General features: G+C 35.9%; 1 protein-coding gene across 5 annotated transcripts in view; it reads right to left on the bottom strand.

Moving 5' to 3' along the window:
* LOC134527883 (tyrosine-protein kinase Fer) overlaps window positions 1-13,165 on the bottom strand; it is a 143,967-nt gene that overhangs the window by 73,789 nt on the left and 57,013 nt on the right. For 3 of the 5 annotated variants that reach the window (XM_063360882.1, XM_063360883.1, XM_063360887.1), the window contains exon 9: window positions 4,597-4,782. The exons of the other annotated variants lie outside the window; for them this stretch is intronic. In XM_063360882.1, coding sequence (XP_063216952.1) covers window positions 4,597-4,782 — 186 coding nt within the window. The remainder of the gene's footprint in view (window positions 1-4,596; window positions 4,783-13,165) is intronic. 5 annotated transcript variants of the gene reach the window in all.

Below are 13,165 nucleotides of genomic sequence, written 5' to 3'. Positions count from 1 at the left end.
GTCATTATCCAAAGATTTAAATACTATTTAAATTAAAAGAAAAAAAAATAAAAGGTTTAGTTAGTAATATCAAATAAATACTATAATTTGAATATTTGTAACCCAACACATGTGGTAAACTACCACAGTGATGGAGTGTAAAATAGTAATAGATTCCAGGTACTGAAAAGTTTATCCTGGTACTTTAACTAATGTGAGGGTACTGATTTTATTTGATAAATTTTATTTTTTAAATTTCACTTTAGTACAGATAATATCAAAATTATCCTTTTTTATTACTCAGTATAATATAATGTTTTCTATGTTGATATTAATAAAGGAGAAAATAAGACTACTTTATGTTTTAGAATGTTAAGGAAAATTACTGAAATGTAAAAGGAATCTTACTAATACTTAGATGGAGCATGACTAATGTAAGTCACTATACAACTAATCTAATCATAACTGTGCAAAAAAGCAGTAATAGCAATTCAAGAAAACATTCATAGTTTCTAAGGAAATTACAAAATTCAACAAACAAACATATTGCAAAAGAACTGGTGAAAGTTATGTGAAATGTGTTTATGGAATCAAGACGACGAAAATCTTAGCACCCAGTCATTGGTACATTGGTATATTAAAAACCATTATTTGACTGTTTCTATAAAACATACAATTTGTGTGAAAATAATTGTAAAGTGGCAATGATTGCTAACATGTCATGCTCATGTGAATCCAAGGAGGCAGTGATCTCTACCATTCACACACATGTGGGTCCTCAGTGGCAGGAATTGCTAACATGTCTCACTCATGTGGATCTCTGTGGGAATGAACTCTAAAATGACATGCACTTGTGGGTCCTCAGTGGCAGTGATTATTAACATGTCATGCTTATGTGATTCCTCTGTGTCAATGATCACTATCATGTCACGCTCATGTGGGTCCTCTGCGGCAGTGACGGCTAACATGTTACATTCATATGCATCCTTCATGGTCGTTAACTTTTAACATGTCATACTCATGTGGGTGTACGGTGGCAGTGATTGCTAACATGTCACACAAGTGGATCCATGGTGGAAGTCATCTCTAACACGACTTGCTCATGTGGGTCCTCGGTGGAAGTGATCTCTAACACGACTTGCACATATGGGTTCTTGGTGGAAGTGATCGCAAACTTGTCACTATGGTGACTTTAATCACTTTAATAAGTTTACTTGTTGGTTATGCACATATTTAAAGTTTTATCCTACCTCCTATAACCTTGTCATTATAATAAAGGTTAAATTACCGAACTAGGGCCTATAACGACACAGGGTGCGCCACTCTGGTAGATTAGGTTTAGGAGTGTGGGTAGACTACAGTGCTGTTAGCTGTAAACTGTTAGTATTATCAATGCTGCAGAATGTACCTGCAATTAAGTTTTATGAGTCACATGCCCTACTTAAATTTATTGTTTCACTCAATTAAATTACAAGAAGTTTGGTGCTGACTTCTGATGTTGACTTAATCCAAGATCTAACACCCAGGTGTTCAGGGTGGCTTGAGAAGCGTAACTAGGGAGTGGAGAAAATTGGGCCGCCAGTAAGCAGTGGTATTGGTGTTGTGCCAGAAACAAGAATACGAGGATTTGCAGGCCACTTGATGAAAAGTTTCCAGAGAGCTAGTGAAGGCATGTTGGAGTTTGTTCATGATGTTGGGGAAGCAGCTACTGCCCTGGGGGTTGAATACTCTGATCAGCAGTTTATTTCTTTAGTAATGGAATGTGCTTTCCTGCAAACTCCTAAAAGCAGGGAGGAACTGAAATCCTGGAATGTAAAAGTTGACAACCTAATTTACACCTGCGCACGATATGCAGCTTAAACATCCGCTGAGCAATCTCGTAATGTTCCAATGTTTAACCAGAGTGGTTCTGATGCTGTTAAACCAAAAAATATGAAAGGTTTCAAATGTGAGAAAGCCGAACATATTGCTTCTAAAAGTAGGAATCAAGTAACTGACAACCGGAAATGCTATAACTGCGCGGAAAAGGGGCATATAGCAAAAGCAAGTAGGATGTCACCCAGAGCTGTAAACCATTCCGATAAAGGGGCTGATGATGACGCTGGTGTAAAGCAAGGAGCGGTGATCAGATATAGGAATGCTGAGAAGAAACTTAGTAGCTTTTGGGTGGGACTTGAGAATGGAGAGCATGCTATACAAGCCATGGTGGATACTGGAACAAGTTACTGTTTCGTGAGTCAGGGTTTTGTGAGCCGCCTGGTAAAAAAGATGAGAGTTGAAGAAACAAATCAGGATAGCGGTAGAATTTTAATTGCAAGTAGCAAATGGTGATAGCAGTAAAGTCAGGGTTTCCTTTATACTGCACTTTATAAAATAAGAAAATCTTCTGAACTAGAATTTTGGGTGCTGCCTGAGCTGTTGTGTGAAATGATGTTAGGGTTAAATTTCCTTGAGGAAACACGAGCACTTGTCGACTGTGCTAGGCATGAGTTGATTTTTGATTTTGGTAGGAATGTTTCTCTTCCTCTAGTCATGAAAAGTTACAAAGAAGCTAAGACGTGTTTGGTATTGAAGCGCTAAGGAAAAAACTGAGGACCAGGAAAAAATGTTGCAGGAATTGATTACAGAGTTCAATACAAAGAGGCTAAGGCATGTTCTGGTATTGAATTGAAGCGCTAAAAAAAAACCTCACTGAGGACCAGGAAAAAAGGTTGCAGGAATTGATCGCAGAGATCAAGGACATAATAACCAAGCAGTTAGGGAGGTGTGACTGGCTACCTACAAAATAAAAGTAATGTGGCAGATGCACTTTCACGCATGTATGACCTGAGAGAATTTGAGGTCTCGGAACAGGAAAGGCAGGAAGCATGTGCCACCATTCAACAAATTCCTGAATTTTTCAAACATTGCTTAATGGCAACACAAAGATTCTGAAGGGGGATCTATCTGCACTCAGATTGAGGCTGGTGAGTGCAAAAACTTTGTAGTAATGAAGAATGTCATTTAGTGCACAAATAAGAAAATACAGATATTTGTATGGGTTCCAAAGGCCGTGAGACCCATGGTTTTGCAATATTTCCATGACTCTCCCGGTGGGGAACATAAGGGCTTCCAGAAAACCGAACAGAAAATCAAAAAGGAATTTTACTGGCCAGGTATGCATTAGAAAATCAAAGAACATGTGGACCAAATATAGGAATGTCAATTGACTAAACAACCTCATCCCAAAGAAGGGATGTACTCAGTCCAAATGCCGGGAAGAATCTGGGAAAGAGTATTCATTTACATGTTTGGGCTTCTTCCTCCTTCAAGTAAGAAACATAATTGCATTCTGATTCTAGCTGATAGGTTCTCTAGGTTTGTGGTTTTAATGTCCCTGTGAGATATGAAAGCTTTTTACATTTGTACCAATTTGGAAAACAAAATAAGGAAAATCTTTGATAGTCCCGAATTATTAATTTCAGATAACACTACTTATTTTACCTCCAAAACATGGCTAACTAGAGGAGAGCAATGAATCTATGCTGAAGTTACTTGAGAAGAGCACGGAGCCTAGGATAAAGTTACTAGAAAAGAGCAGGAAGGCAATACTAAAGTTACTAGAGGACAGCAGAGAGGCTATGCTAGTAACTAAAGGAGATAAGAAGGCTAAGCTAGTTACTAACGGAGAGCAGGGAGGCTATGCTACAGTTACTAGAGGAGAGCAGAGAGTCTATGCTAGTTACTAAATGAGAGAAGGATGGTTATGCTGAAGTTACTAAAGGAGAGCAAGGAGGCTATGCTACATTTACTGAAGAGAGCAGGGTGGCTATGCTACAGTTACTAATGGAGAGCAGGGAGGCTATGCTACAGTTACTAATGGAGAACTAGGAGGGTATGCTACAGTTAATAATGGAGAGCTTGGAGACTATACTACAGTTACTGAAGAAAAGCCTAAAGCTATGCCACAGTTACTAGAGGAGAGCAAGGAGGCTATGCTAGTAACTAAAGGAGATAAGAAGGCTAAGCTACTTACTAATGGAGAGCAGGTAGGCTATGTTATTGTTACTACAGGAGAGCAGTGAGGCTATGTTACAGTTACTAAATGAGAGCAGGATGGTTATGCTACAGTTACTAAAGGAGAGCAGGGAGGCTATGCTACAGTTACAAGAGGTAAGTAGGATGGCCATGCTACAGTTACTAGAGGAGAGCAGGAGAGCCATGCTACTGTTATTAGAGAGCAGAGATGCTAACCTATAGTAGTTAGAGGAGAGCAGTTACTTGAGAAGTGCATGATAGCCATGCTACAATTACTAAAGAGCAGGATGGCCATTCTACAATTATCAGAGATCAGGATGGCCATGCTACAATTATCAGAGAGCAGGATGGCCATGCTACAATTATCAGAGAGCAGGATGGCCATGCTACAATTACTAAAGAGCAGGATGGCCATGCTACAATTACCAGAGAGCAGGATGGCCATGCTACAATTACCAGAGAGCAGGATGTCCATGCTACAAAAACTAAAGAGCAGGATGTCCATGCTACAATTACTAGAGAGCAGGATGGTCATGCTACAATTACCAAAAAGCAGGATGGCCGTGCTATAGGTAAGCAAGATGAGCAGGAGACACATACTTTGTCGAAGCAGTCGTCGCTGCCTTGCTGCTCCTCTTGAGCGTTGTTCAGCCCCTCTTTCCCCAAACCTACCCTATCACAATTTGCAAGCAAAGGCGAAGATGTTGATTTTCTGCGGAATGGTTTACGAAGAATATTTACTAAACGTTGTTGGTGTTTTCTCACTGTCAAGCTTGACCAATCACCCTGGAAAATGTTACATAATGGTTGTCACCACAATACATGTTATCAAGTGTTAAAAAAATTTTACGTATTATTTCAATATGAAACTTTAATGAAAAATAGTATTTTAATCATGGCATAAATATTTGTAAAGTTGCAGATGTTTCCATTAAGCATTAGAAAATTATGCAGTTTAAATTATTTGTAATAGCTTAGAGAAATTGTATAGTTTAAAAGTAACTAATTTGTGACATAATTATTTGATGATAATAATAAACAATATCTCAAGTGCTATCACATGCCTCGTATTTTTAAAACAATGATCATTCAAGTCGGTCCTGATCAATGCTGCCCACGAAAGCTGCTCCAAAAAAGAATCATTGGAATCAAAAGTGTTTTAATTTTTTTAGGTGTCAAAAATACCTGCTTTAAGAGTATGTGAGTAGTATATTGGAAAGTCATGCACCAGGGTGCAGAGTGAGGTGCCTGTGCTGGGGTGCTATCTTGGATTGTGATGTCAAGGTGGCCATTTTGGATCACCATTTTGCAAAATATTATGGAAAAATTTACCAAATTTGTCTAAATTGACCTAAAATTCACCAAAATAACTCAAAATGTTAAGGTTATAAGGGAAAAATTCACTTCAAATAATCTCAAAAAAATATTAAAATAGAAAATAACCTTTTTGAGGGATAAATTCCTGTTTTGAGGGGAAATTTCCTGTTTTATTTCTCAAACATGTCAGTTGCTTAAAATGTCACCAAAGAGGCTTAAAGTCCCCATTTACAAGCCTCCAATGAGCCTCTGACCTTAAGTTAATTATTAATCCCATTCAACATTTTGTTTTGTAATATATTTCATCATTTTTGATTCCTCCATTTGAATTATGATGCCGTATCCACCATTTTGTTTTCTAGAATTTTTCACCATATCTAATTATGTTTGGGCCGCCATATTGAAAATCCTTAATTATTATCCAAAAATTAATAAATATTTTTAATAAATAATGCACATATGTCATTGAGTCCTCAGTTCGAACCTGATGAGGGCGAAAGAATTAATCCTCCCCCTGTGGTAGCAGATGGCAGACTGCCCCCCCCCCCCCCCCCCCCCCTTTTTCCACCTGGGCCGTCTTATCAAGGAATATATTAGATCAATCAATATGGTGTTATCGTAGCAATATTGGACCCGCCATTTTGATTGCATCTGCTAGAGTGCATTGACACCGTTTTGGTTTATTTTACCCACTAGAGTGCAGTAGTGCCATTTACCAGATCATCAGCCATTTTAACACCATCTTGAAAATCTACAATTTTTAACCTAGAAATTTGTAAAAAAATTCTAAACATTATAATAAAAATTACTAACTAATTTATTGATTATGTTAATTGATGCCTGTTCTTGGTTCAATTCCTTGATGATGAAAAAAAAAGTTAATTTTAGGTTAAAAATACTTATTTAATAAAATATGGTGATAATTCTTAAAAGAGATTTAAAATTCCCATCCACAGCAACCAGTAAGCTGCTGATGACATACTGAACATAATTTTGAAAATTGGTAATGATTAACAAAAACAAAAAAATTGGAAAAATACTAAAAATCATCAAAAATCAACTATTAATGTAATGAGTGATTCAATCGATGTCTGTCCTTGGTCCATCTCTGGAGAATGCAATAATGTTCAATTTAGGTTAAAAAAAATTCATTAATGAAATATGGCACAGAATCCTAAAATAAGCTTTAATTCTCCACCGACAAGCTATCATAAGCCGCTGATGATGTACTGGCTAACCTCTCGAAAATTTGTAGTTATTAAATTATAAATTGGAAAAAAATTCCAAAAATCATTAAAAAAAATTGTCTCTATAATTTATTAAATGATTCTATCATGTCAGTGCTTGGTTGGATCCTTATCCTTGGTCAGAGCCAAAAAAATTAATTTAGACACTAAAATATTTTTTTTAAATTAATTATCCTCACTGCAAACAAGGTCTCCTGCCCAATTGAACAATATGTTACTTGAAATCATTAAGTCCATATTCGATGCACTTTTTTTTAATACTAGAGTGTCAACTACATGCATCTAGGCCAAGCATCTCAGAACCATGAGGTCTTCTTTGTCAGTAATTAGTGTGCAATATATGTTTGAGTAAAAGGATAAAGAACTAGTGTTTCCGATACACGAGGCCTTCTTTTTTTGTATTTGGCATGCCTTTCAACCATGTTATGTTCAATATCAGGCATATAGCCCAAGCGAATCCAAACATTCTTTTTATAATGTGATAATAAAAACATGTTCTATATATTTTTGTTAATACATTTATAAAATATCCAATGTGAAAATAATCACAAGTAAAATAAAAACAGAGGTACTTTGCCTTCTGAAACCAAAAGATCCACTGGTTGCCCCCCAATCATCAGGAGAGTGAATTGTAACAAAGTTATAACATAACGTGGGTTTACTCTGTTATGACTGAGGAGTGTAACACTACATATCTATCATCTCCGTCAAAAAATTTAAATACACCACTGGATAGCTAAAGAATCAAAGAATTAGTTACGCTAAGTGAGGACTGTGACTCATCGCGCGCATTGGAGGGGGAAGCACCGCCATTTTGAGGTCTTTTTGCTGCATTTCGAGATTTACATTTAGTATTAACTTTTGACTCGGAGAAGCTACATCGTTCATTTAAGTTTCAATCGTCATACTTGTTATACTTGTCATATCTTTCAAACAATTACATATTTCTGGTAGATAAGACCAGTCTCTGAACTCACAGACCTATGTTATGGCTATAATATATTCAAAGAAAATAGGCCAATTAACTAACGATGTTTTACACCTACCATAAAAACTGAGAATCCCTGAAAAATGTTTCCAAGAGGTTTTGATCCAATAAATATTCAATCCTGACTACAGACTTAACTACACATATTTAACTAAATGCACCTACATTCGCACAAACATTCAAATTGGTAGGATACAACAGCATCAGGCTCCAAATACTTCAAATGCACTTGGTTCCAACTGCTCCAATTTCCCCAACTGAATTTTGCTCCCAATGCTATGACAGCATGTGACTCTTAACTGCTCCAATTGCTCCAACTCCACATGGCTCCAACTGAATTTAGTTCCAACTCCTTCAATTACTCCAACTGAAATTGGCTCCAATTGCTCCAACCACATTTGCCTCCAACTGCTGTAATTGCTCCAAATGTGTCAATGATTTCAATTGTATTTTTGCACAAACTGGTTCCGATTGCTGAAATGGCTTTATTATTACTCTCCATTTCATTAATCATTGGTAAAAAATTTTACATCATTAGTATAGAAGTTGTAATAATATATTTCATTCTTATAAATTAGATTACAAAAATAAAACAATCTTTAGTTTTTTAAATGCAAAGTTAAAAATATTTTTCACTTTTATTCACATGCAGGTAAAAAAAGTCATTCTTGTAAGTCACCCGCACATCATAGTTCACGAAGTAGTCCATGTTTCTTTGGTGATGGGTACATTTTCAGCATTTTGCGAAGAATGTAAAAGTCTCAACCTGTCGAACAATATGTTAGGATCTTCCCATGATGTGTAATCAATTTCTTCTGCTGCTGTATCTTTCTTACAGGTTTGTTATTAATATATTTAAAATCTCTGAATGCTTCTGTTTTAAGACTAGCCTCAAAGTCATTAAAATTATCATTGCCTAGTGACCATCATAAGTGTGATCAGATTTATTTATTTTGATGTGCAGTTTCCATTTTTTGGTCTCAGCGCTTCATCATAGTCATTGATCTTGAGAGCTTCAGGTGCTTCTTTTAATATTATTCACAATTTCACTGAAACAAATAGAATTTGGTATAAATATTATTTCATATTCCATTAAGATGCTACTTTTTTGTTAGCTTTCAATTCAAAATCACTAGCAATATCTAGGATAGTTTTGAAGTATCAGCATTTTCATGTTCGTCCAGATCATTATAGTTGTCCAATAATTTGTCTTCATTCCACTTCCTCAATGTTGTAGATTAGTCCTCGTTATCATTAGTCGGCTTGGTTGTACAGATCTTATAATCTTTATTCAAGAAATATCTGCGACCAAAGTATTTCTGACACTGACTTGTAAAGACCAAAAATACACTCACAAGTGGAAGCTATGACGTTCCGATCACTGATTTTATTCAAACTTTGTACACTTTTAGTAATAATCCATTAGCACAACATAATGTGCAAGTAGTAAGGCGTACTACTTGGGCGTATGAGAAAATCGCAAGAGAAGTTTTACGCTTTGAATATGTACCGGTGCGTTGTGACTATGAGCGCGATATGGTGGTAGTCCAGTAGTTAGTGTTCAAGCTCCATAATCGCTGGATCTCTGAATTGAGTTCTATTCATGGTGTTATTTTAATTCATATTTTTTCCAACACTGGTCATATTCTTTCTTATATATTACAATTCAAATATAATATAATTTTAAAATGTGTGTATTTGCATGAACTTTTATTGAATTTCCTTTTTTTTTTGTCTGTTTGTTAATGTTTATTATAACAAGAAATAATATATGTATTTATAAACATCGACAAGTAAACGACTAACATAAACACACAAAGTTTTGCTGAAAATGTATGCCTGTTGTAATTTGCAACATTACATATACCTGCGATCGGGAAAGGTACCCGGAATTGCTTTGTACCTGGACACTTCAACCTGCAAAAGAGATTTGATGTGAAAGGACAAAGGGGAGGGACAGGCTTGGAAATCCCAAGTCAAAAATTGATAAATAAAGGTTTAACATAAATACTGTTATTCAATAATACAATGAGTTACAATTTGTCATAATATAAGAGTAATGTATAATTAATCGTTGGATGTGCTTTTGACATTACAAGTTTCAGGATGATATTTATCATACAGACACCGAAAACATAAATTAAAACAGCATCTGCTACTTTCAATGAATGCAATTTTCGCACATACACAAGGAATCATAAGAGTTTCTATCAAAAAACAAACCTCAATGACATTTTGAAAATATCTCTTCCCTCAGACAATTTGGATGCAAACCATGCATAACGCAACATTTCCATGACTATCGGTGCTGATAATTGGTGATGTTCGATGGAATGTATTTTAACAGCATCTTCACAAGAAGCAACTTCTCATTTTGTTTTCAATCAAATATGTACAATTTTGAATGTGCTTGATAAAGTTTTTCACTTGCCTATTGAAATAAACATCGCATGGTTGGATAATCGGAGTACATTTCAAGGGTATGACTTTAACCGTGCAAGTCCCAAGACCATCGTTGTCGGTAAAGATTTCATCGTACAAACCAGGATTCATTTGACCCCCCCCCCCCCCCCCCCCCCCAAGAGTTTATTATTATTAAGCATTTTTCTTTCTCCCTGTAAGGAAGCATGATGCTGGTTAAAAACAAATTATGGAGCTGTGTGGTAAGTTTCCTAGATTTTGAACATGTTACAACAACATTTGGAAGGTTTTTCGTTAAATTCTCAACAGTTTTTTAAATCCTTGAACCAAACTTTCCCGTGGCTTCTTGAAAACGCAAAACTTTTGATAATAATTCACCAGACGTCATCGCGTACTGTGCTGTGTATTAGTGTGTTACCTTGACCATATTGTGGCTTTTAACAAACACAGTTTTTGAATTTTTTTTTCTGCGAGACTGGTACTTACAACCTGTCTGGTCGGTATTAATCACAAATGTTTTGTTAAAATTTGCAATGATTGCCTTCGTCTGCAGTTGAAACTTCCTTGGAAATTCGAGTGTTTCTTCCAAAGTCACAGATCCCCTGTTATTCACATATTGCGTGATCATCCTCTGCCGAATTGTGTTATTGTTTTAATTTTTTCACCCGTGAAAGTGATGCTTTAAAGATAAATTCCTTCAATTAAAATTGTCCTGCAGCAGCCAATGCCTACTGCTGTAGGTTCCATGTTGTCACCTGTAAAGTAAAATCGAAGTGTCATGTCATTATCATAATTTGTTACTTCAAATAGGGTTAGTGAAAATTTAAAAAAACGTTAGATGTAAAGTCAATAAAAATGTACACTTACTTGCTGATAATTTTTGCGATCCTCCTCCAAGCCTTCATAGGTCCAAGAATCAATTATGAAATATTTATCGATCGTGGTTCCCTCAGTTTTTATGTTCTCTTCCCATCTCTTCAAATCATCCTTCCTTTTGAAACTTTGAGATCATTTTATCTGGAGCATTTGTAGACTCCACGTGGGGTGTTGTTTGTCCGTCTCACTACTTTTATTTTTACTCCAACGGAACATATTCGGTTTTGGCCTTTTTTCCCGCTGAATTTTAATCCTCATCATCGGAAAAATCTCCTTCACCTTTATGGAATAGACCTTCTTCATCACTTCATCGAAAGAAATGAGGTCCTCATCAGTAATAAGTATTTTTTTCTCTTAACATTTTGACGGTAGGCTGATACAGTTCTTCTCCAATCGTCACTGAATCTGCATAAATCGTTGCTGATGATTCCTCCCATCGCCACTGAATCTGCAGAAATCATTGCTGATTGTTCTATATCTTTAAGGTCTGCTTCTTGAAGAAGACTATCATAGGACATGAATACATTTTTAAACCATCATTTTGCAACTGCATTATGCATTGAATTTTCATGAAATTCATCACCCGCAGTATCGAATCGGATGTCACCTCCATTTTTACAGTAAATATGTACATTTTGTAATGTTCAAAGAATTTGTAAGTACACTATTCGTTCTTGTTAAATGAGCAAGCTCAACGTTATGCGAGTTAACTGCCAAATGGGGGCTATTCAATTACTTTCGCCCTATACGAATAGAATCGAGGTGCAAACCTATCCCTCCCCTTATCATTTCACATCTGTTTCTGCTGGTTGAAGAGTCTAGGTACAAAGCAATTCCGGGTACCTTACCCGATTACAAGTATAAAGAATGTCACAAATTACGACAGGCATACATTTTCAGCAAAACTTTGAGTGTTTATGTTAGTTTTTACTTGTCAATGTTTATAAATGTAATATTTCTTGTTATAATAAACATTAGTGAACAGACAAAAAAAATTGGAAATTCAATAAAAGTTCATGCAAATACACACATTTTAAAATTATATTACCTTTGAATTGTAATACATATGAATAAATATGACAAGTGTTAAAAAAAAATTATTTAAAAAATATAACACCATGAGTAGGACACGATCCAGAGACCCAGCAATTACGGAGCTTGAAAACTAACCCTCGACCATTGCCATCTCGCACTCACGGTCACAACGCGTAAAACATTTTCTTGCAATTTTCTTGAAAATGCCCAAATAGCACACATTACTACTTGCACATTATGTTGTCCTAATGGAATACTAAAAGTGCAAAAAAGTTTAAATAAAATCAATGATCCAAACGTCAGTCCTTTCATGATGCTTAGCAATTTTTCACAAGGTAAATTCTTTGCTGCAGAAACTATAATGTTTCGATACAGCTGTTGGCAACAATCCGGAATCCATATCAGCTTCTGCTATTGTGGTCAGATGCATAATGAAAGTTTTAAATATCAACAGATACTTAAATACAAATTTTAGTAATGTATCTGTGAGAGTTAATTTTCCATTTTGGAAGTTTCATGGCCAAGTAGTTCTGAGTTTCAACAACAGATTCGCACATGTTGAGTTCAGGAAATATTAATTATTTTTTAATGGGTTTTCAAGGTCGCAAGAGAAGGAAGGCTTTAGTAGACCTCAAGGGAAAGAGAAATCGTTAGTGTTTCTTAGCTGTTTTAAAGGCATAGTAATTGACTGCGTAATTAAATTTTTGTTTGGATACAACCTGAATCAAATATTACAGGGGTACCCACAAGGGGGGGTAACGACGCAGACTGCGTCATTAAAATTTCCGGGGGGGGGGGGGGGGGAGGGGGGGTGTTAAAATACGAGAAAAATGTATATATTATTTACATAATTATAGCTTCTAATGTGAAAATACGTTTCTGGTGCTTTGATAATTGAAAGGGATCTTGTAAATCAAATTGGCAACCCCGCACTTTCCTCAACGAAAGCAGTTTGGCATCTGTCGGTTCAGGATGGAAATATTACCTGATATGACCAAAATTATTATTATTAGAAAATCAGTTTTAATTAATGCAAAATTTGATAAAATACAATACTAAAAAAGTATAATATTATAAAATAATAGAGTAAATCATTGAGAAAATGGCATAAAAAATTTCGGGGGGGGGGGGGGGGGCACATCATTTGGTTAGGAGGGGGGGTGAGTCGTGAGTCATAGTGTTTGGGGGGGGGGGGGGGGCACCTCTGAATATTACTTGGTAACAGGACTTCACCAATTAAACAAAACTCTGAAAACAATTGCATGAAACATAAGGGAAAAAAATT

This window comes from Bacillus rossius, chromosome 1 (genome assembly GCF_032445375.1).
Source record: "Bacillus rossius redtenbacheri isolate Brsri chromosome 1, Brsri_v3, whole genome shotgun sequence".
In the NCBI taxonomy this organism is placed as follows: Eukaryota; Metazoa; Arthropoda; class Insecta; order Phasmatodea; family Bacillidae; genus Bacillus; species Bacillus rossius.
Note: the sequence above shows the minus strand (reverse complement) of the source record. Positions and strands in the feature narration are given on the sequence as shown.